At 33.1% G+C, this 23,826-nt stretch overlaps 1 protein-coding gene and 1 pseudogene across 1 annotated transcript; one reads left to right on the top strand and one right to left on the bottom strand.

The window, feature by feature from the left end:
• Positions 1–3,538: 3,538 nt before the first annotated feature.
• Positions 3,539–4,792, top strand: LOC145613709 (wall-associated receptor kinase-like 1 pseudogene; annotated as a pseudogene).
• A 1,718-nt stretch (positions 4,793–6,510) lies between these two features.
• On the bottom strand, positions 6,511–9,386 carry LOC145615100 (wall-associated receptor kinase-like 2). Its single transcript, XM_081670176.1, has 3 exons — positions 8,642–9,386; positions 7,964–8,014; positions 6,511–7,768 (listed from the first exon to the last, which is right to left on the bottom strand). Exons 1-3 carry the CDS (start codon positions 9,375–9,377, stop codon positions 6,720–6,722), a joined length of 1,836 nt encoding a protein of 611 aa, XP_081526302.1. The 5' UTR covers positions 9,378–9,386; the 3' UTR covers positions 6,511–6,719.
• Between the last annotated feature and the right edge of the window lie 14,440 nt (positions 9,387–23,826).

Raw genomic sequence — 23,826 nt, 5'->3', positions numbered from 1 at the left:
GCCTTAATGAGAACAGCTCTACCAGCTTTAGACAGATGCTTAGCTTTCCAACTACTCAACTTGTTCCTGATCTTAAGGATAATGTGATTGAGTTGATTTTTTGTAGGCCTTTTATCAGTAAGAGGGAATTCAAGGTAGATGCCTACATCAGAGCTGACAGGAACTCCTAGACTAGCACTAAACAGATCCACAGAGAAAGGGGAAGCATTCTTGGAGAAATAGAGTTTGCTCTTGGTAGGGTTCATACACTGACCAGACATGGCCCAGAAGAGATCTAAGGTGTCTTGAAGGGCATTCAGAGTGCCACAGGATGCTTCTCCAAACAGAAGCAAGTCATCAGCAAAAAGAAGATGGGAGATTGGAGTGGTATTATTCCTAAATATAAAAGGATTCCAAAGGCCTTGGGAACAGGAAGACTCAATTAGATAGGAGAGGTACACTACTAAAAATTGGCCAAATTGCGACCGGCGCAAACGGTCGCAAAAAATAGTGAAAACGGTCGCAAAACATAATTGCGACCGTCAACGGTCGCAACATGGCGGTCGTTATTATCATGGTCGCAAAAAAAAAAATTTACGACTGTTTGACGGTCGCAAATTTTTAATGGCCGTTTTAACTATTTTCAACGACCGTCATAAAAACGGTCGCAAATATTTAAAATTGCGACCGCCTTATGAAACGGTCGCAAATATCGAATTTAGCGACCGTCATAAGCCGTCGCTAAAAGTATTAAAAAAAAAAAAAAAAGAAAAGAAAAAGACCCACCCACCCACCCTTAGCCCAGATCCATCCAAACTAGATCCCACCCAAACCACCACCACTGCTCACCCTAAACAACCACTAGCTGCCTCTGCCGCCCTCTACCCACCATCACCGTCGCCCACCAATACCCAGCACCACCCACCCATCCTTAACCCAGAAAACACAGTTAAAAAAATACCAAAAAAAAGCAAACAAAAACGAAATAAAACATTATCAAACAATCAAACAATTTCGAACAAAAATCCAAAAAAGACATAATTCGAACAAATTTATCAAAACAATTTAACCCACAAATAAAATGCTCAAAAATTAAACCAAAAAAATCGCCCAAAAATTCAACCCATAATTATACCCAAAAAAATAAACCCACAACAATTAAACCCACAATTTCGAACAAAAAATTCGACAAAAAAATCAAACAAAAACAAAATAAAACCCTCATATATAAATCGAACCTAAATTCGAGAAGTTCAAGCTCAAAATCAAACCAAAAATCTATGAAATTCGAACAAACAAAGAACAAATTCGAACAGAATTAACAAAAACTCAAAATAAAACCAAAATCTAAGGAATTCGAACAGAAACGCAAACAAAAATCGATAACAAAATCAAACAAACATGGAAATTCGGACGGAAAACGTATTCAACCACAAATTTCGAAAATAAACAAAATTTTCAGAAAATTAAACATACCTTTCATTATATATCTTCCTCTTTAGGTGAATATGGTCAAATTCGACCAAGGAAACTCCAGATCTGAAATTTTTGAGGTCGAATTTGACCATAAACACCAAAGTTCGTGTGTTGTTTTTAACGGTGGGCTTTGCTTGTAACGGTGGCTGCTCTATTTCGGGTTGGTGAAGAGAGGAGATGCGAGAGAAAGAGAAAAAGATGAGGAGAAGAGGATGAGTGAGAAGAGGGTAGTTCACTGGGAGGTGGAAAGAGGAAAGAGAAGAGAGAGACAGAAGAAGGGTGTGAGAAAAAGAGAGGAGAAGAGGATGTGTGAGGAGAGAGAAGGGATAGAGGATGCGTTAGGACTTAGGAGAAGAGGACGGCTGCTTCTAATATTAGGGTTTGGGTGATCTTGTTTTATACCCTTTTTTTTATTTGAAAAAGCACTTTTGCGACCGTTATGGCGGTCGTAATGTTGCGACCGTTTCTCAAATGGTCGTAATTAAAGCATTTTGCGACCGCTACTAACGGTCGTAACAGAATTAATTTAATTTTGAATAAATTTTCACATGAATTTTATTTTTTAAATATATTTAAGTACCTTTGCGACCGTTTTATAGCCCAAAAACGGTCGCAAATTTGCGACCCCTATAAAAACGGTCGCAAATATCAATTTTTACGACCGTTTTGATGACGGTCGTAGAAAAACGGTCGCAATTCGCCCGAATTTTAGTAGTGGTAGTTCATGCAGATAATGAAGATATAGGGGGATAAGGGGTCACCCTGTCTGATCCCCCTAGAAGCAGAAAAAGGAGCAGAGGGGGAGCCATTGACTGACACCTGGAAGGAGGGATTAGAGATGCAATTCATGATAAGAGTGACAGAGTTCTCATCAAACCCAGTCCTGAGGAGGAAAAACTCAATAAAGGTCCATTCCAACCTATCATAGGCTTTCTCTCAGAACTAAGCTTTCCTCCCAGATTTCTTCCTCATAGAGTGAAGAATCTCAGTGGCAGCAATATAATTATTATCACATCCTCTGCCAGGGAGGAAGCTACTTTGGTTAGGGGATATGATGTCATTAAGAAGGGGTCTGATCCTCTGAACAATGATCTTAGAGACAACCTTATAGGAGGTATTGTAGAGACTTATAGGTCTGAATTGCTTGATGGACTCAGGGTCTTTAACCTTAGGAATGATAGAGATAATAGTCTTGTTTGCCTCAGTAGGGATGGTTTTAGAAGAGAAACACTCTTGACAGAATCTGAGTAAATCAAGCCAGACAGTAGCCTAGTGGGTTTGGAAAAAGAAGGGATGAAAACCATCAGGGCCAGGGGCTTTGAATTTTCCCATGGAGAAGATTGTAGAATGCAATTCATGAAGAGCAGGGGGCTGGAAAATAAAAATGGAAGCAGGGGGAAAGGTCTCCTCAGGAATAGAGGTGCCTTGGGAAGTGAACAGGGAGGAGAAGTAACTAGAGATATGAGTTTCAAGGAGATGATCAGGGATCTCCTCACCCACAGGAGATTTGAGGTTATGAATTCTATTCCTCCTTCTCCTAATGAGCACAGATTTGTGGAAAAAAAAAGTATTCCTATCTCCCTCAGTAAGCCATGTGATTCTAGATCTGATAGCCCAGAAAGATTCCTCTTGCTTGTAGAAAAAGGGAGTGAGACTAGCACACAGGTCTTGCTCTAGATTGTGAAGAAAGAGGTTATTTGGTTCAGATTCTAAGGCCTTTTGGGTACCTTCTAATCTCTTAAGGAATCTATTAATAGTCCTTCTAGGATTTGGAACATTGTCTTTAACCCAAGCTAGGATTCAACTTAAATTGTTTATTGTTTTTTTCTTGTCAAAAAAAAAAAAGTTGGAGAGAACGTCTTTTAATTTTAAAAAAGTATAGACACACTGTATAGACACACTGTATAAACTCAACAACTACAGGGCATAGCTTAGAAAAAACCTTTTTTTAGCGAAAAAAAATGTAAAATAAAACTAATATAAAAATTATAGTAAACTGTTCCCTCAAAAAAAAAAAAAAAAAAAAAAAAATTATAGTAAACTGTATACAAATGCAATCCATGATCTAATGTTCAGTGTTACAATGGATACAGCTGTTGTAGCACTCGTAATTTTTGGATGCTCTTGGGGGTGTTGGCGATGCAAAACCAGAAAGAGAAGAAAAGAGATCAATCTTAGACAAAAACACTTCAAGGAAAAACTAAAAGTGCAAGGGTCTTCCTATATGGAAGCTACAAAGAAAATTAGACTCTTCTCATTAACAGAATTGAAAAGATTCACAGACAACTTTAGTAGTAATCGTGTGCTTGGACAAGGAGGTCAAGGTACTGTTTACAAAGGAATGTTGAAAGACGGTCAAGTTATCGCAGTTAAAAGATCAAGAGCCCTAGACGAAAGCCAATGGAAACAATTCATCAACGAGGTAATTTTATTATCACAAATCAAGCATAGGCATGTAGTGAAGATTCTTGGATGTTGTTTGGAAGATGACATACCTCTTGTAGTGTACGAGTTCATTTCTAATGGGACTCTTTCGGAACACATCCATAAGATCATTGACGGGTTCATATTCACATGGGAAATACGCCTGAGAATTGCTTTTGAAACTGCTACCGCAATTACTTATTTGCATTCAGAGTTTTCAACACCAATTTACCACAGAGACATCAAATCTAGCAACATACTTTTGGATGATAAGTTTGGAGCAAAACTGTCAGATTTTGGGATTTCTAGAGCAGTTTCTGTGGAACAAACTCATTTGACAACCTGTGTTCAAGGAACGTTTGGTTATTTGGATCCTGAGTATTTCTATTGTGGCCAATATTCTGAAAAGAGTGATGTATACAGCTTCGGAGTAATTTTGGTTGAGCTTCTAACGGGACAAAAACCAATACGTGCACTAGGACCAATAGACGAAGATGAAGAAATCGAAGATGAAGAAGAAAGAAGCTTGGCTATGTATTTCGTCTCATCAATGAATGATAACACTCTGTTCGAAATTCTTGATCCTTTGGTTTTGGAGGGTAGCAAAAAAGAGGAGATTATGGAATATGCTAATCTTGCAAAACAATGCTTAAATCCTACAGGACAAGAGAGGCCAACGATGAAAGAAGTTACAAAGGTACTAGAACAGCTAAGGCAACCAAATTCATCTTGTAAGCCACCATTTGAACTGAATGATGAATCTGAAGATTGGACAACAAGGAGTTCTAGTATGATCACATCGTCCATGGAAACAGACAATGCTTTTCTAAGATCAGTCACGTATGATCACATTGGTGGCACAACGAATTCGGATTCTGCTGAGGTTGAGATGCATTTACTTCATACTTGTTGATGAAGAGCTGAAGAAGGCGGTCTTGTTGAGCATAGTTTATATAATTTGTGTGGGATTTTGGTATATTATGTTGTTGATGTTACACTTCTGGTTTTGATGGTGATTAAAGTACGTATATATCTAATATTGATTTGATGTTTGAATGATGGACCTGTTAATTTTTATAAGATATGTTTCTTGTTGTGTGGATTAATAGCAGAGTCGGTAGAGTATTGAAAAACTTTGTCAAATACAAGCATGATGAAATTGAAGATTGATGATACTTCTTCCACTTTTATTATTCTACAAGTTGTATTATACTTTGTAACGCATACCTTTTATCATAGATATAGCTCGGAATAAAGATTCTAAAAAGCTTACATTTCAAAAAGATTGTATTGGGAGATATGAGATCAATTTGAATATCTTACACGCATATAGATATATAGTATGTTTGTTTCTAATTTATAAACAACCTAACTCATTAATTAACTAATATGCTTGATGTAAGAGTATGTGAACACATCAAAAAGTGATACCCCTTTATATTTAAATACTTGTTCCATTTCTACTTTTAACCTATTTTTTGTCTTACTTTAACTAATGTTTGTGATTTATACATAAGAAAAAATAGAGTTGTGGGTACTTGTTGCTATCGTATCAATAAATAGATTATTAATTTTCAATTGTTAAAATTTATATTTATTGATAATAAAAAAATATTATTAATTAAAGATTACCATCGACATACGTGTCCAACAGAAAAGAAACATGTATCTAAAAACGAAGGGAGTACAATTAAGTAAAAGGAGAAAGTATAAACTCGTTATGTAATCTCTGTATTTTTGTCACTATTTTTCACTAGTTGAATGTCAAATTTTAAGCTTAGAATTATTGTTTTGACATAAAAAATTTTTTTGCTCATAAAATAAAAATTATATTCCCTCCGCCCCCTTGTCACTTTTGCTATTTTGGTTGCCCCTAAATGTTTGTAACATTTCATATTTTCATAATAATTGAGGTACATATAAAGACTTTATAACCTCTTTTTTTTTTTGTCCTTATTAGCTTCTCATCTTATTTTACGGTTTTACCCTAACATGTGCTATAAAAATTGTGTTAGCTTTTGACTAATTTAATGTTTTACACTCTTGAATCTCTCTATCTCTCTTTCCCATGTAATTTAATTATTTTTTTAATTGAAAATGTGTCTTTTCCATACACTTTTACTACTATTGGTTGGCAATTTCATTTTCCCATATATTTTCATTATTTCACATTTTTCACCTTAATTCCCATAATTTTCCTTCAAAAATAGTAACAAAAGCGGACGGAGGAAGTAAAAATTTTGAATAATGTTTGCAACAACCATCTAGTTTAACCCGACAGGCCAACATACTAGCCCAATTTAACTCTGTCTCAAGGGACACTATTCGTTCATACATAAGTCCAAATGACCAAAGTATAATCCAATTCAAGTAGGACGTCAAAAAAAGAAGCCGATTCTACGCCGTTGTAGTTTCTGAATCAGGTTGGGCATTCTGGGCCTTCTACCTCCACGCGGCATTGCTAGGAATTCTCTTATCCCATTCGGAAGGACCTCATTTCATAATTATCCATAAATGTAAATACTTGGGCTGTTGGGCATCAAGTCTTATTTTATAAAATGTCGTGATGCCAATTGAGTTGATAGGTGAAGTATAAGCTTCTAAATCTTATTCCGTATAGCTAAGTGTCAATTTCAATCAATGAAAAGATGAGAATTAAATTGTTAAGGCAAATATGCTCAGCAATGTGATACATACTACTGGGAACAAATTACAAATCATAAGTTCCACACTTTTGGATATAAGACTACATTTTTATTAAAATACATTCAAAGGGAGCATTATCCGTCAAAGTGGGTTTTTGTAGAAAAACACTCTCGACTTTGAGCTGATGTGTATCCTTATGATGAAGTAGCAACATTAGCATGTACCTTTTTGCTCAAACACGCTAGTTCCATGGCGACTTGCATCATGGTTGGCCTTAAAGCTCCTCCAGGGTGCAGACAACGCTTTGCAAGACTTACAACTACCATTATGTCTTCAGTCATATTGCTACTTTCTAAGATTATTGGATCCAACATCTCATATAAAGCAGAATCCTCCGTTTCGACAAATTGCATCACTAAACTCGTTGCATAGTTTGAAGTCACACGAATTGGCTTTTGTCCGGTTAAAATTTCAACTAGGACTACTCCAAAACTATAAACATCACTCTTTTCGGTGAACTGCTTTGTACGGAAGTACTGAGGATCAAGATAACCAAACGTCCCACGTACACAAGTCGTTAAGTGAGTTTGATCCATACTGATTGATCTTGAAATTCCAAAATCACAAATTTTGGCCATGTAATTTTGATCCAAAAGTATGTTACATGATTTAATGTCTCTATGATAGATAGGAGCGGAACAAGATGAATGTAGATATGCAATAGCCCCTGCAACTTCAGATGCAATTCTTAGTCGAATTTCCCATGTTACTCGAAACTCTATATTAGGACTATGAATGAGATCCGAAAGAGTTCCATTGGGGATAAACTCATAAACTAAATGTAGATTTTTAGTTTCCAAGCAACATCCAAGCAACTTAACTACATTTCTATGGTTGACTTGTGAGAGAATAATCACCTCATTTATGAACTCCTTCCATTGGTTGTCCCTCAATGAGCTTGATCTTTTGACAGCGATAAGTTTCCCGTCATTTAACTCTCCTTTGTATACTGTACCTTGCCCTCCCTTACCAATTATATGGTTGTTGTTAAAGTTGCCCGTTGCTTTCTGTATCTCCTTTTTTGAGAAAAGTCTAGTTTTCTCGAGTTCTTGGTTAAACCTTTGTTCTTTCAATCTTCCCTTAAAGTATTTCTCTCTAAGCTTTACTTCCTTTCTTTTTCTTTTTGTTTTGCACCGCCAACATTGCCGAAAAATGCAGCACGACAAAATAATTAAACCTATAACTGTATTATTGGAGGTCGCATAAGTAATAGAACCACACTCTAATAATCAAAGTTCAGTAAAAATAATTGAGTTCAGTAAAATAAAGTGAGATGAGGGGGGTCTTAGAAGGTATACCTGTCCAAATGCTATTCATAAAAAGTTATCTCAAACCATCTAAAGAAAAAAAAAAGAAGATTGAGAAAAGTTTAACTTACGTGGCACTACGAGCATGATCATGAACACGCTTATGAAGAATCTTTTGACAACTGCCAATCAATCACGAAAGTTTTGTCATTTTCTAGCACTAGCATAACAATTGCATATATTTATTATACTATCTCTATTTTATATTATTTGTAACTTTGGGTATTAATTCTAAAAATAGATTATTTTATTTTATAAAATTCATAAATTATTTCTTATCTAAAAAATTCATAAATCATTTGCAAAAATAAAAATGAATTTTGGAAATTAGAATATTTAATTTTTGAGAATTATGAAATTAAGAGAATTGTTATTTTAAATTAACTTTAGCATTTAAAAATAATATAAAATCAGAAAAATCTAAGAACTTGCTTGGCATCGTTTTCTGTTTTCAAGTTTCTAAAAAACAAAAAATTAAAATCAGAAAACAAGAATTAACTTTTCTGTTGTTAGTTTTTAAAATTACCATGAGTTTAATAAATTTGAATAATTTTTCATTATGACATATATTATATGATTTTGAAAATCATAAAACCATCAAATCATCCCCTTAATATTCTTTTGATAACCAATGATCAAACATCACCTACTCGTAAAAATGTGTTATGGTGAGCAAAGTGTTAAAACTAAACTAATATAGGACGGACAAAGATTTAAACAAAATGAAATAAATCAAATAGAACTTATACCTGAGAAATCATATTTAGGCCAAGAAAGCATCACCGGATAGGTAGACATCGGCGATAGAGTGAATGAAACATTTGGTAAATATTCTCGACTTATCAAAAAGGCCGACCTGCAATGCTCTGTTCCATTTCCATTTCTGGTGGTCACAGTTATATTATAACTCCGATCAATAGGTACTTTTATTTGGCAGCAGTTGTTAAACCCGTAACAATTGTCCTTCATATTAGGTGAATACGTCGAACTTTGATGATCAATTGCACAAACTGAGGTGCATCCTTCCGTCTCACCTCTATCAGTATAAAATACAGCATATCCATGACACCCCACTGATGCGAAAACATTTGATTCTGCAATTGATAAGGTAGACTTGTGCAATTTTGGACTGCTCCAGTGTATCTCGGTACCATTACATACAGTGACTGATGGAAACTTAACTATTACTGTGTTATTTAAAAGTCGCACTTCAACAATCTCGAGGTTGAGTTTCTTTAGATATGGGATTGATTGGTTAGAGGATGAAGTATTACAAGAGACGGCAAAGTTGGGATCGGAAAAACAGTCGTGGTTCAAGGCTTCCGGACCAATTGCAATACCAAATGGGTAAGGGATTTCAATGTTACCACACCAGTGTTTGCAATCTGTATCATTATGTTGTTCAGATGGTATCGATAAGCAACACAACAATATGATTATTGATAAAAGAAAATATGATGATGAGTTTGATTTGAGAATTTTCATTTTATCTGTTTTTCTGATTCACGTTTAGAGGCTAGAAGATAAGGCATAAGCTGCTCCATTCAAGGTCCACATTTATTGTATACTTGTTTTGTATTTTATTACTTGTTTCGTCATTTTTATTAGGAAATTTTGACAATTATCACCTACTATTCTTTCCATTTTAGTAATTACCACCTGTTATTATTTTTTTTAAAAATTACCACCTAATCCTTTAAGAAACATCAAAAATTCCCACCTAGTTGCTTCCCAACTACCTTATGACGTCATGTGGGCCCTACTTTTTACCTTCCCTCTTCTTTTCCCTCCCTTTTCTCATTTCTCACTCCATTTTCATCTCCTTTGACTCATTATTTCTCTCAAAAAAAAAAATAACCACCTAATTGGGGCCCGAATATATTTTTTTGCTCAAAATATGAGTCAGGGGAGATGGAAATCGAGTGAGAAATAAGAAAAGGGAGGGAAAAGAAGAGGAAAGGTAAAAAGTAGGGCCCACATGATGTCATAAGGTGTTGACCTTAAGTTTTCATGATAACTCAAGGAACCTAAGCAAACCCATAGGAGTTTTAACTTTTGTTGTTAGTTTTGATTGATGACAGGTTTATATATGCAACGAAGTTTTAGAGTCAGAATGGAGCATGGAACAAAGTCTAGAGATAAGCTATGGAAGGATAAAGAAGACAATTAGAAGTCAAGTTCCTTGAGTGAGGAACTGAAGCTTCAGAGTCGAAGCTTCTCAGAGTCGGAGTCTAATGTATTCTATCTTTATTTTAGGCTTCTTGTAATTATGTTAAGTACAATGATAATTGATAGGATTTAAGTGGATTTAATTTTATATGATAAAGATTTTATTTCCATATTTTAACTAATTTATTTTCGATTTTATTTTTCTTGTTTAAAATATCTTTTCTATTAAAACGATTTTCTGTTTTTATTTTAGCTGTTTTCCTTTCCCTAAAAAATCCTTTTAACTCGCGAGCTAAACTTTCTCTTCTCCATTTCACCTCATCTTATCTTATTCCATCCATTATTTTCATTTGTTTTTCTTATCCACTTCCTACATACCATTGAATTTTGGAGATTAAATAGTATCATTGTTGTAAGTTGTGAATTGGTTTTAAAACTATTGAAATATGGATTTTGCTAACGAACGCCCCAAGGGCGTTGGATAAGCATTTTTTATATTACCTAAAGTAATATTAATTTGGGAAACCATGACAAAATCACTCGTCGATCAATACTTGATTAATATATCTACTTTTAGCTAGCTTATCCAACGCCCTGAGGCGTTTTTTTAGCTTTTTGACTAGCTAAAATCCTGTGTAACCCACGGTCTTACCAAATATTATAATGTTTAATAATAATATGTAGTTTAATTTATTTTTACAATTTTTTCCTCTTTATAAAATATACAATAAGGTATTCATATTCTATATGATGAGTGTCATTTATGGCACTCATTTGATTCCTTTTAGGATTAATTTCATGCCTTTTCATGGCTATTTTCCTTAGTTTTCCTTTAGTTTTGTTCCTTATTCTCTTAGTTTGCATTTCTTTGCTTGGTTTTATGTTTCTTATGCATTTCTTAGTTTATTTTGCCTTTTTCTCTTTTATTTGCTTGTTTTCATTTGTTTTCAGATTAAGATCGTGATTCAAAGATTTCCGAGTCTCCTTCCCTCATTTCACATCATTTTGGATGCCTCTTGCTTGCCATTTGAAGCTTAAGTGTGAAGGAGTACAAAGGTGAAGTTTATGAGTTGGTGCATCATGCGGTGGGGGCACCATTTTGGTGTTGAACCCACCATGGAAACCATTTCAAGACTGCCTACCTTAGTGTTCATCACCATCACCAAGACAAGCGCACGAGGATTAGCATCATTAAAGAAGGGGAGGAGTCCCCTACTCCCAGGTGCGGGCGCGCGCGTCAAAGGTGCGGTCGCGCAGCCTGTGGTGTGGGCGCGCCTCACCTAAGCGCGGCCGCGTCTCCTGGAGGCCCTGTTTCCATACCCACATTAGAGCAGCCGCGCCATTCCCTTACACTGGCCGCATCTTCCGAGGTCTTTTTGGGTCGATCTAACTAATTTCTCTTAGTCAGTTTTACTATATATAGTTTTTCCTTCTATTTTTAGAAAGATAATTCAATTAGAGATTAATTAGATCATTCTTAGGGATAACTGTAGAGAGAGAAAGAGGAGGATTATAGAGAGAGAAACCATTGTTTTGATGATTGAAGATTTATTCTACTTGATTTTGAAGCAAGTTTGTAAGGATTTCTTTACTTTTATGCAATCATTGATTCTTGATTTCATTTGTGTTGTTAATTGTTCAAGTTTGATTAAGTTTTGATTGATTTTAGCGTTGTTTCATATGATGATGATGATTTTGTTGATTAGTTTAGCTTTGATTGCAATTTCTATGGATAAAGAGTAGATAGCTTGCTAAGGTGATAGTGAAGCATATATGATGTGATGAATTGATGTAAATCGAGGGATTTTGATGGAGTTCATGATGTGATTAAATTGGTTGTTTGATTACGTGCGTGTGTGCTTAGATTGAAGAGTAGCTAACTTTGGTTTTTTGCACTAGATTGCATTGTAGGATCACATTGATAAGGTCCATTGATTTGTGCCCTACATTTGTCGATTGAGGTGATTTGTGAAGTTCCTAGTTAGTGTCTCTCGTAGTTGGCGCTAGTTTGACCTATAGAAGATTAGCCTATCACTCTCTCTTGATTGCATAATTGACCTTCCCTCACATCACTCGACTTAGTCAACTTCCTATCCCAATTTGCTATGTTCATTGCTAATATATGTGGATCCTAAACCCTAGTGTTTCATTATATTGATTTCTATTGCTTGTTTGTTTGTTTTGTTGCTTAGAATACACACACACACCTACCCCTTGACTTCGAGATAGCTCGACCGAGACAAAAGTAATTAGCTCCCATTCCTTTGGGTTCGATCCCTTGACTTGTCATTATACTTGTATAAAGGTGTGTCGAGAGTTTATAAATTTTGTTTTGACATAGGAATGTTAGCCCAACGACCTAACTTCCACCACGTTGTCACTATACATTATTTCAAATAAAATTTTTAAGTTGTACCTACTGTAGGGAATATTTCAAGCATTATGATAACCCCAAACTTGAACCCCACTGTGATCATACACTAAAGTACGGTGGCGTTCCAAAGGGAAAGAAAAGAGAGCAAAATAGTCGCCAACAAGTTTTAGGAACTTGTAAACCCAAAAGACAATCCAAAAGGACCATCAACTCCATAAGGTCTTGAACCAAATAGGGTCCGGGGATGAGGGTACGAATCCAATCTACAAAAGAAAGGACCCGCCCTATAAAATAGGCCTCTACTTTGTTCTGCTCGTATTCATGCGCGCTTTTCGAATAACATACAATCATTATATTGAACTTACCCTGTTTATATATGTTGGTTGAATATTAATGCACAAATAAGACTATTATTGGCGATCAATTGAATTAAAATCACATTAGCCTAAACCAAATTATTAATTATCTTATTAAGCGTGATTTCAAGTACAAATTCCCTTTAACAATCATAAAAGGTGTGATCAAGCAATAACAATAAATAATCAAGCAACATAATAATAAATCAATAACAATAATAACGATGATAATAGCATGATAAGGCATAATGAAGCTTAATAATAATAGCAAGATCCTAGGCATGATACTAACAAGATTAATAACCAATCCTAGCATGTCACTAAACAATAAAGATCAAAACTTTAATCCTAACATGGTACTAACATGATATTAGAAAGAGTAAAGGCACCCTAAACATGATACTAGAAAGCATAAAATAACATCCTAACATGATACTAGGAATTAAACATCCTAACATGATACTAGGAAGCATAAAACAATAATAAGCATGCAATCTACATTGTTAATAAAATAGGGAGTAAGCTAATCTACTTACTTTGAAGCCTCGTACCTCTTTCTAATAACAAAATACACAAGTTAGTAAACTTCAATGAAAATAAATAAAGAATAATCAAATAATTAAATTGAAATCAAATTAAATAAAGTTTTGACTAGTTTTGGACCAAACCCTCAGAAAATATTAAACCTTGCACGTCTAGGGCGAAGGCAACTTCGAACTTGGCTAAGAGACTCTAAGTCTTGTGAATGCGGTATTGTGTTTGAAAAGCTAGTTTAGAGAGAGAGGGAGAAAGAATAAGCTATATTGCTTAGAGGGAGAATAGAGAGAATTGATGATGAGAGTTGATGATTCTGAAAACAGGGATTCGGACCCTATTTATAATGAAAATAGTCCGAAAAAACATAGAATTTGATAAGGAATAAAACTACACACTGTCTCCAGGAATCGACTCTGTCGCGACGCGACAGGGTCTGTCGCGTGGCGACAGGGTCTGTCGCGTGGCGACAGACTTGTCGTTTGGCGACAGCCTGTATTAGCGCGTTTTCTCCACGCGGAATCCGATCTTTAATCCACTTGATCTACGAAATCCGTACATAAGATAAAATACGTATTTTTAAGATAATAAAATAATATTTTACTCCAAATAAAAGTCTATTTTAAAATAATTAATTATTAAATCTAATAATATTAGAATTAAAAAGAATCTTCTAGAAACTTCTAGGAAATTATAATTAATCCTAATAATTTTAGGAATAATAATTAACATTGGGCCCTCCTCTAGATCATTGGGCCGTATTTAAATAATTAACCGGGCCCAGTTTAGTATATTGGCCATAACTTCCTCAATATTCATCGGAATTGGGCTTATAATATATCTTCGGAAAGGTCTTTTCGAGCCCCATACAACTACACCATCATTGGACCTTAATTATGGACCAAACTAAACTGGTTTGGCTATTTTCAAATACATAGAGTTATTTTCAAAAAAGAGAGAAAATAATTTTAATTAAAACTAAACCGCAACACTTGACTTTCAACCACTTTCACCTTATTCGATAATGGTTCGACGTGAAAGGCATTCATCACTGGGTTTGGTTTTGGGGAGACACAAATGGGTGTCTACACCTACCCATACGTTTTATGTATATATTTTAATTTTATATTTAAAATTATGATTTTCTCTATAATAATAATAATATAATAATAATAATAATGTATGGCTAATTATCTCTAAGTAATAGGAAAAAAAAACCTTACATAATTTGGGAGTAAAAGATTGCATTGCATTCAAATCATTTTTTCTTGATATAATATCTTATAAAATAATATCTTATGTGGTAAAAGAAATGGAAAATATGTAGTATTTTTTTAGAAAGTGAATCACAATTATATGATTTGGTGAATATTTTTTAAGGAAGTTAATCAAAATTATACTAGTAAGGAAGTGTATCAAAAGTATAAAGAAGTGAATATTTTTTGTAAAGAAGTAAATGAAAAAAAATTAATTGGAGGGAAAGAAACGGCACCAAGAAATAACACGTGTCATTTTTTTGTGTCTGTTTTAGTATTATGTTACCTAGTATTGATATTCCATAAAAGATATGGATAATATGCGAGTATTTTATTTAAAAAGTAAATCACAATTATATGATTTGATTAATATTTTTTTAAGGAAGTGAATCAAAACTATAAAGAATTGAATCAAAAGTATAAAGAAGTGAATAATTTTTGTAAGAATGTAAATAAAAAAAATAATTGGAGGGAAAAAACGCCACCAAAAAATGACACGTGTCATTTTCGGTGTTTGTTTTAGTATTATGTTATGTTATTGATAATTAAATTAGTGCATCACGTTGTTTAAAAAAAATTGTGCATTACATGATCATTAGCCTAGTTATTTACGGAAATCACCCCTCCCTATTTTATTAAATATAAATATAAAAACAAAATACTAGGATGACAAAAATGAATGGTAGTTTTTCAAGGTGTTAGACATATATGATATCGGATAATATATGTGTGATATATTTTCCGTAGATATCATTAAAGGAATAATATATTTAGGTTTATTTTATGTTAAGATATATTTAGAGAATATATCTTTAGGATTTATGATTACGATGGTATATCTTTTAGAAATATTGTTTCTTATCTTATGTTCATAGGTTTTGTATAAGTACTCTATATATTGATGAATAATAATCAAGCTATTCTCTCATAAATAATTTATCATGGTATCAGAGCGCGATTTGTTGGGCCGTTTATAACTTGGTATTTGTCAAGCCACTGGTTAAGGGACCTCTATTGGATGTTCATTCCCAAAGAGGATTTCTATTGTACCTTCTGGGTTGCTATAATTCTAAGGACACTCACAAATGAGGGGGAGCGTTGGAACCCAATGTATCTCACTTGTGAGTGTTCCACATTGGAGAAAGAGGAGAAGGTGGTTCCACTCTATAAGGTAGAGGAGTAACTTCTACTATTGTCAATTAATTTTAGTATGGAAGCTCCAAAGCCTTGTTTGTGGACCAAACTCTCTTCCTCCTTGTTTGGGTTGCCTAACCCCATTTTGTACGATCTCGAAATTTAATATGGTATTAGAGCTCAGGTTTGTTGGGTCGTTTATAACTTGGTATTTGTCAAGGCACTGGTTAAGGGGCCTCTATTGAATGTTCATTCCCAAAGAGGATTTATATTGTACCTTCTGGTGTGCTCTAATTCTAAGGACACTCACAAGGGAAGGGGAGTATTGGAACCTAATGTATCTCACTTGTGAGTGTCCCACATTGGAGAAAGAGGAGAAGGTGGTTCCACTTTATAAGGTAGAGGAGTAACTCCTACTATTACCAATTGTTTTTAGAATGGAAACCGCATATTCTTAGTGTAATCCCCCGTATTTATAAATATATTATAAATGAATTTTTTATTTTATTTATAATATTTATGTGTATTTTTCCGAGATTTAAGTTTTAAAGTTCCCAATTACTTTTGGGTTGATGATTAATTTTGTTCTAAAAGGAATTTTAATTGTCCATTCTACAATTTATGCCATACATATTAAACAAAGTTAGCCCATTTCATTTATCTAATTGGCCCATTAATTTTATGAGGCCCAATCTCAAAACTAACCCTACACCACTCTCTCTCCTATAAATACCTCATACATCCCCAAAATTTTTCCCACACAAAAGGTTAGTATTATTTACTTACTCCTTTATTTTATTTTCCTTTTATTTTTCTTTTCTTTTTCCTTTCTTTTATTTTTTTCTTTTTCTTTCCTTTTTCTTTTTTTTTCCTTTCTTTTTTCCCCTTATTCCTCCTTCCTACGTGAGCCATGCTCACTGCTCCCCCCTGCTGCCGTCGCCCGTCGCCCGCGACCCACCAGCGGCCCAGTCATGGCCCACCATGGCTGCCCCTTTCCTCTTCCTTTTATTTTTGCTCTAATATCTTGTTTATTATTAAATTGTTTTGGGTTTTGTTTTTGTAGTATAAAGATTATATTTTTAGTATCAAATTCATGTTTTTAATAGTTTAAAGTGTTAATTTTAAATTATAATTGTTATTATAATTTTCAGATTTTATGAATTATAAACATAGGGTTTCAATTTATTCAAATTGGGATTTTAGGGTTTTAATGAGCAATTAATTTGGGGCTTTTGTTCCTATTATATGTGTAATGATTAATCAACCATAAAAACATGTTTTTAATGAAGTTTTAAGGACTTTTAATTTAGATTATATTGCTGAAAATTTGTGTAAGTATTAATTTGTGATTATTGGTTGTTTTCTAGGAGGTGATTTTTCTCTAGGAGACTTTTAAGTAATTAAAAGTGGCGCAAAGGATTGTTTACACGAGGTACGTACGTGTCTACTTCGTTGCAAGTAGTATCATGTTTAGGTACCAAAAGGAAAGAACTTAGTTTCATGATTAGAGAATACTTAGATGGAAATTGTTTGGTTATATATTTAATTAATTCATGTATTTATGTTTTTGAGGCATGTTTTGGTGAATTAGTTATGCTTGTATGGAATTATGGATGCAAATATGTGGAATTATATTGGATTAATTTTTTGTATGGAATGTTGATACAAACATATTTTATTGGATTGGTTTGTTAACCACATTTGGATTATTAAAGGATTGGAATTGATTGGTTTAAGTGGAATGAATTTATTAATTATTCCACATGGTTATTATTTATTTATTTATTACTCAATCATAACTTGTTAGTATGTTGAGTAAAGGTGGATTAAGCTGAAATGGCTAGGTGAGTTAACTATGTTCAACAATTTTGGATAATTTGGAAGTTTAATGGAATTAAAGGTCAATTTGTGATGTGATCACCATTGTCCTAAATAAGATTAAAAGTGAATTGATGTATGATTGTTATGTATGGTCTACTTGAATGAGTCGGATATAAATTAAAATTGTAATTAAGTAAAGTGAAACATGGATGAGCAATAAAACTCTAGAAAGCGTGCATTCTAGAGTATTAACAATTATGGGTTGGGGTACACGGTGGTAGCCCGTGGCTTTTCGAGGCTTGTTTGATCAACATGTCCTCTTCTCTTCTGGTATTTACAATTTATTTTATAATGAAAGTTAGATGGGATCCTAGACTAACTTTGTGATAATGGAGCCGCGCCCATTCTTGCATCGCGCTAAACTTTTATTTCAAATGGTCATTTGGGACCAAAATGAATTGGTAATTGGACAACCTCGTCTATTGCTTACTCCAAATTAAATTAATTAATTAAATATAAAGAGTCAAGTGTTTAGATCGAATTGGTCAGAAAGTATGTTGAGTCAATCAAATTGTTTAAGTGTGGAGTCTTAATTAATAAATTTGTGCTATATGTTTATTTACTTTAATTAGTTAAGCATGCTAGGTTTTGTGCGTTGTAGCTTGTATGTACTCAGTTTTGCTGATTGCGTGCTTTTGTGTGTGTCTTTCTTTTGGTCATGGCCTTCGCCTTTCAATGACCCTGTGATGATCCAATTATTACACTTGTATTATTGGGGAGCAATATTGCACATGTTAGCTTGATGATGTGAAGTTCAGGGATTTGACAATCGCATTGTCAAGGGATAGTGTGATTGAGCGTATTCGTTCTTTGTGTCGAACTTATTTATACTTTGCTATTTCGTTTATGTTTTGGGATTTTGAATATTGGTTTGGATTTAATAAGGGTCTTATATGGTTCCAATTTGTAAGCTTTGACTTATTCGTTTTTCTAAACTATGTTATTTTAAATACTTAAGTTTGTTTTTCTGCTTCGATACTTTGATAAAGCCTTAACGTTTTAACACGTGGCGGTAGCATGCCAATGGTTCTCCATTAATTTATTTAAAGTTTGTAGTTTTGAATACAGAGAATTATTGGGGTGTTACTGTATGGAATATTTCAAGCATTATGATAACCCCAAACTTGAACCCCACTGTGATCATACACTAAAGTACGGTGGCATTCCAAAGGGAAAGAAAAAGAGCAAAAAGAGTCGCCAACAAGTTTTAGGAACTTGTAAACCCAAAAGACAATCCAAAAGGACCATCAACTACTCCATAAGGTCTTGAACCAAACAGGGTCCGGGGATGAAGGTACGAATCCAATCTACAAAAGAAAGGACCCGCCCTATAAAATAGGCCTCTACTTTGTTCTGCTCGTATTCATGTGCGCTTTTCGAATAACATACAAACATTATATTAAACCTACCCTGTTTATCTATGTTGGTTGAAATTAATGCACAAACAAATCTATTATTAGCGATCACTTGAATTAAAATCATATTAGCCTAAACCAAATTATTAATTATCTTATTAAGCGTGATTTCAAGTACAAATTCCCTTTAACAATCATAAAAGGTGTGATCAAGCAATAACAATAATAAATATAAATAATATCAAGCAACATAATAAATAAAGCAATAATAATAATAACGATAATAGCGTGATAAGGCATAATAAAGCTCAATAATAATAGCAAGATCCTAGGCATGATACTAACAAGATTAATAACAAACCCTAGCATGTCACTAAACAATAAAGATCAAAGCTTTAAACCTAACATGGTACTAACATGATATTAGAAAAGATTAAAGGCACCCTAAACATGATACTAGAAAGCATAAAATAACATCCTAACATGATACTAGAAAGCATTAAAAGCATCCTAACATGATACTAGGAATTAACAATAATAAGCATGCAATCTACATTGTGAAAGAAATAGAGAGTAAGCTAATCTACTTACTTTGAAGCCTCGTACCTCTTTCTAATAACAAAATACACAAGTTAGTAAACTTCAATGAAAATAATAAAGAATAATTAAAGAATTAAAGAATTAAATTGAAATCAAATTAAATAAAGTTTTGACTAGTTTTGGACCAAACCCTCAGAAATTATCAACCTTTCACGTCTAGGGCGAAGGCAACTTCGAACTTGGCTAAGAGACTCTAAGTCTTGTGAATGCGGAATATTGTGTTTTGTAAAAAGGTTGGTTTAGAAATAGAGAGGAAGAATAAGAATTAAATAATTCTTGAGAGGGAATAGAGAGAATTAAGGAAGAATTGATGAGAATTGATGAGAGTTGATGAGAGATGATTGTGAATAATGATTGTAGATGATTTTCTGAAAACAGGAATTCGGACCCTATTTATAAGAAAAATAGTCCGGAAAAACATAGAATTTGATAAGGAATAAAACTCCACGCTGTCACCAGGAATTAACTCTGTCGCGACGCGACAGGCTCTGTCACGCGGCGACAGGGTCTGTCGCGCGGCGACAGACTTGTCGTTTGGCGACAGCCTGTATTAGCGCGTTTTTCTTCACGCGGAATCCGATCTTTAATCAACTTGATCTACGGAATCCGTACAGAAGATAAAATATATTTTTAAGATAATAAAACCATATTTTATTCCAAATAAAAATCTTTTAAAAATAATTAATTATTAAATCTAACAACATTAGAATTAAAAGGAACTTTCTAGAAACTTCTAGAAAACTATAATTAATCCTAATAATTTTAGGAATAATAATTAATATTGGGCCATCCTCTAGATCATTGGGCCGTATTAAAATAAATAATCGGGCCCAATTTAGTATTTTGGCCATAACTTCCTCAATATTCATCGGAATCGGGCCTATAATATATCGTTGGAAAGGTCTCTTCGAGCCCCATCCATCTACACCATTATTGGACCCTTATTATGGACCAAAATAAACTGAATTGGACGTTTTCAAATAAATAAAGTCATTTTCAAAAACAGAGAGAAAAGAATTTAATTAAAACTAAACCGCAACACTTGACTTTCGAACCACTTTCACCTAATTCGATAATAACACAACGTGCAAGGCATTCATCACTGGGTTTGGTTTTGGGGAGACACAAATGGGTGTCTACAGTTACACTTAGGTGCACACTCATGCACCTAGAAATAGGTGTAACAACAGCACAATATGAACATTAGCTTTTTAGAAAGTGAACATAGTTATAAAAAATATGAACATTAGCTTTTCAGAAAGTGAACATAAGCATAAAAATGTGTGACTTTCGATTTCTTATGTGGTGAATTTGTGATTAATTTCGATTGATTAGGTTATATAACCTTCGTTAACATTTAGTTGCAACTTTGGGGTATTATTTGAGAGACATAAAATATTCCAAAGTTGCAACTAAATGTTAACGGAGGTAGTATATGATTTTCTTAATTCTAACGAATTGAATTTTATCTGATTTTCTACATTTTTTATATCGATGAACATAGTCATGGAAAATATGAACATATGCATAAGTTCCCTTAAATGTGACCATTATCTTTTCAGAAAGTGAACATAGGCATAAAAAATATGAACTTATGGATTTCAGAAAGTGAACATAGCATTTTAAAATATGAACGTAAGCATTGATTTTCTTAAAGTGAGTATAAGCATTTAAAAGGTGAACATATATGTAAAAAAATATGAACATAAACAATTAAGAAAGACAACATATGCATAAACAGATTTAATTAATATTTTATGAACAACACTACATATTTACATTATGAATATTTGAAATTATATATGAACATATAAAGTATTATTATGAATAAAATGCATTTAATTATGAACATCAAAATTTAAAGAAATAAAAAAAATACTACCTCCGTTCCATTTTAGAGTCTGTTCATATTTACTGAATTGAGCTGAACTGAACTAAACTGAACTGATTGGAACTGAACTGAACTGAACTGAACTGAATTGAGCTGAAATGAATATTTTATGTGAGAGGGAAATAAAGAGCTGGACTGAACTGATTGGAACTGAACTGAACTGAACTGAACTGATTGGAGCTGAACTGAACTGAACTGAAATTAAGTAAATGTGAACAGACCCTTACTCGCAACAAAGGGGTATTATTTGTGAGGCATAAAATATTTATTTGTTGCGAGTAAATTGGACCGGAGGTAGTAATATGATTATGAAACATATGCATTATAAGTATTAAATGTTCATTTTTTTTACGTGTTCATTTTTTTATTATTAAATGTTCATTTTTTTACTAAATATTCATATTTGTTTACTAAATGTTCGTGTTTTATAGAGTGTAGAGTTGATTTTTTTTACGTTGTTGCATCTATCTAAGGTGCACAAGGGTGCACCTTAGACTAATTGAATGGAAACTCCAAAGCTTTGTTTGTAAACCCAACTCTCCTCCTCCTTATTTAGGTCGTTGCCTAGGTCCATTTCGTACGATCCCAAAATTTAACACAAGGTTTTAAATTTTAATGGTCTTAGGTTCTTTCGTCGTGGGGTACGAGTATACGACCGTACGAGTGCGACAATTGAGAGTGTGAATTGGCCACGCGTATTCTGTCTGTTTACATTGACTATTCTTTACTAGGGTACCCAGTCATACCACACAAATGGAATATTCATTTTGTGGATCCCAATTTTTTGAGTTATTATGGAGGAAATCATTTGTTTAAATTTTTATGGAGAAAATTAATTAGTCAATTGTATGAAAGGTCCCACTTTGTGTCATAATTTTCATACAATTGACTAATTAATTTTCTCCATAAAAATTTAAACAAATGATTTCCTCCATAATAACTCAAAAAATTGGGATCCACAAAATGAATATTCCATTTGTGTGGTATGACTGGGTACCCTAGTAAAGAATAGTCAATGTAAACAGACAGAGGGTTTAAATCCTCTGTTCTATTTTTCATGTTGCATTTGTATTCCACTTAATATCATTGGTTGTAATAATTACAAGGTTCCACTTCTATAATTTTAAATGGCAAATAAATATTTTAAGAACCAATCATATTTAGTGGAACACCAGTGGGACACAAATTATGGGACAGATGATTTTCTTATATTTTTGTGAATGGAACACTTGAAAATATATTCAATCAAAGAGAGTCGTTATGCAAGAAATTCTGACTTACCCAAGGCGATAAATATTCAAGGTTTTTTCATAATAAAAAGTTAAATCTAAAAAAAGTACGGAGTTAAATTTTGGTCTTTAGTATGATTACAAATTAGGTTAATCTCGTACTCTCGTGCGATGCATAGTTTTGGTAATAATTTTTTAAAATAATTTTTTTTTGTATTTATGTGCTAAAATTTGTTATATATTTAGATTAAACTAGATGAAGCCCAAGCGATGCACGTTTTTTTTTTTTTTTTTTTTTTTTTTTTTTTGTATTTATGAGCTAAAATTTGTTATATATTTAGACAAAATTCCTAATACTAAAAGATAATATTTAATATTTAATTAATTTAAACTTAAAAATCTCATTCTCCAATTTTTCTTAGGTGTCATTTGAATTATTTAATTCTATTAGAAATTAATAATCTCTTATTTAATTGGCTACTACTAAGATTTATAATCCTACATGGCGCGCTGAGAAAATTAGATCCTACGTAGCTCTCTAAAAACTCGGGAAAAAACTCCCCTTTAAATATATATATTAGATTCCTTATATTAAAAGATAATATTTAATATTTAATTAATTTAAACTTAAAATTTCATTCATCAATTTTGCTTACATGGCATGTGAATTATTTAATTCTATAAGAAATTAATAATCTCTTATTTAATTGGCTACAACTAAAATTTATAATCCTACATGGCGTGTTAAGAAAATTAAATCCTACGTGGCTCTCTAAAAACTTGGGAAAAAACTTCCCTTTATATATACAAGCTAAGAGATGCACGAAAATTCGTGCATGTGAATCTATCAAGTTTAATATTCTCTGTTTCTCTTTCAAATGAACGGTTTCTTTTTTCCCCCGAATGTTAGTTTTTTTAGATTGTAGTTATTAAAAAAATTAAAAATTAAATAATTAAATTTAAAAAAAAGATAAAAGATAAAAATGAGAGGGGTATTTTGGGTAAGTGAAATTTATCACCCAAAACCCCCTTTCACTTTATATATAGGATATATTTTAGATTTAAGAACAAACAAAATAAATAATGATCTCATTTATTAGATAAAGTAGGTTAGTCTCGTGCGATGCACGATTGTAGCAATAAAACTTTTGCTTT

The sequence above is a fragment of the Chenopodium album genome, chromosome 25 (assembly GCF_948465745.1).
Source record: "Chenopodium album chromosome 25, dcCheAlbu1.1, whole genome shotgun sequence".
In the NCBI taxonomy this organism is placed as follows: domain Eukaryota; kingdom Viridiplantae; phylum Streptophyta; class Magnoliopsida; order Caryophyllales; family Amaranthaceae; genus Chenopodium; species Chenopodium album.
The sequence above is the reverse complement of the archived record's forward strand: the minus strand, read 5'-3'. Positions and strand labels throughout refer to the sequence as shown.

What these genes read in the sequence shown, in the direction of transcription:
- LOC145615100 (XM_081670176.1), bottom strand. Translation starts at nt 9,377, where the DNA reads ATGAAAATTCTCAAATCAAACTCATCATCATATTTTCTTTTATCAATA. An exon ending in GCCTAAATATGATTTCTCAG is followed by an intron (nt 8,015 to 8,641) that starts GTATAAGTTCTA and finishes ATTGATTGGCAG; the next exon opens with TTGTCAAAAGATTCTTCATA. An exon ending in GATCATGCTCGTAGTGCCAC is followed by an intron (nt 7,769 to 7,963) that starts GTAAGTTAAACT and finishes CCAATAATACAG; the next exon opens with TTATAGGTTTAATTATTTTG.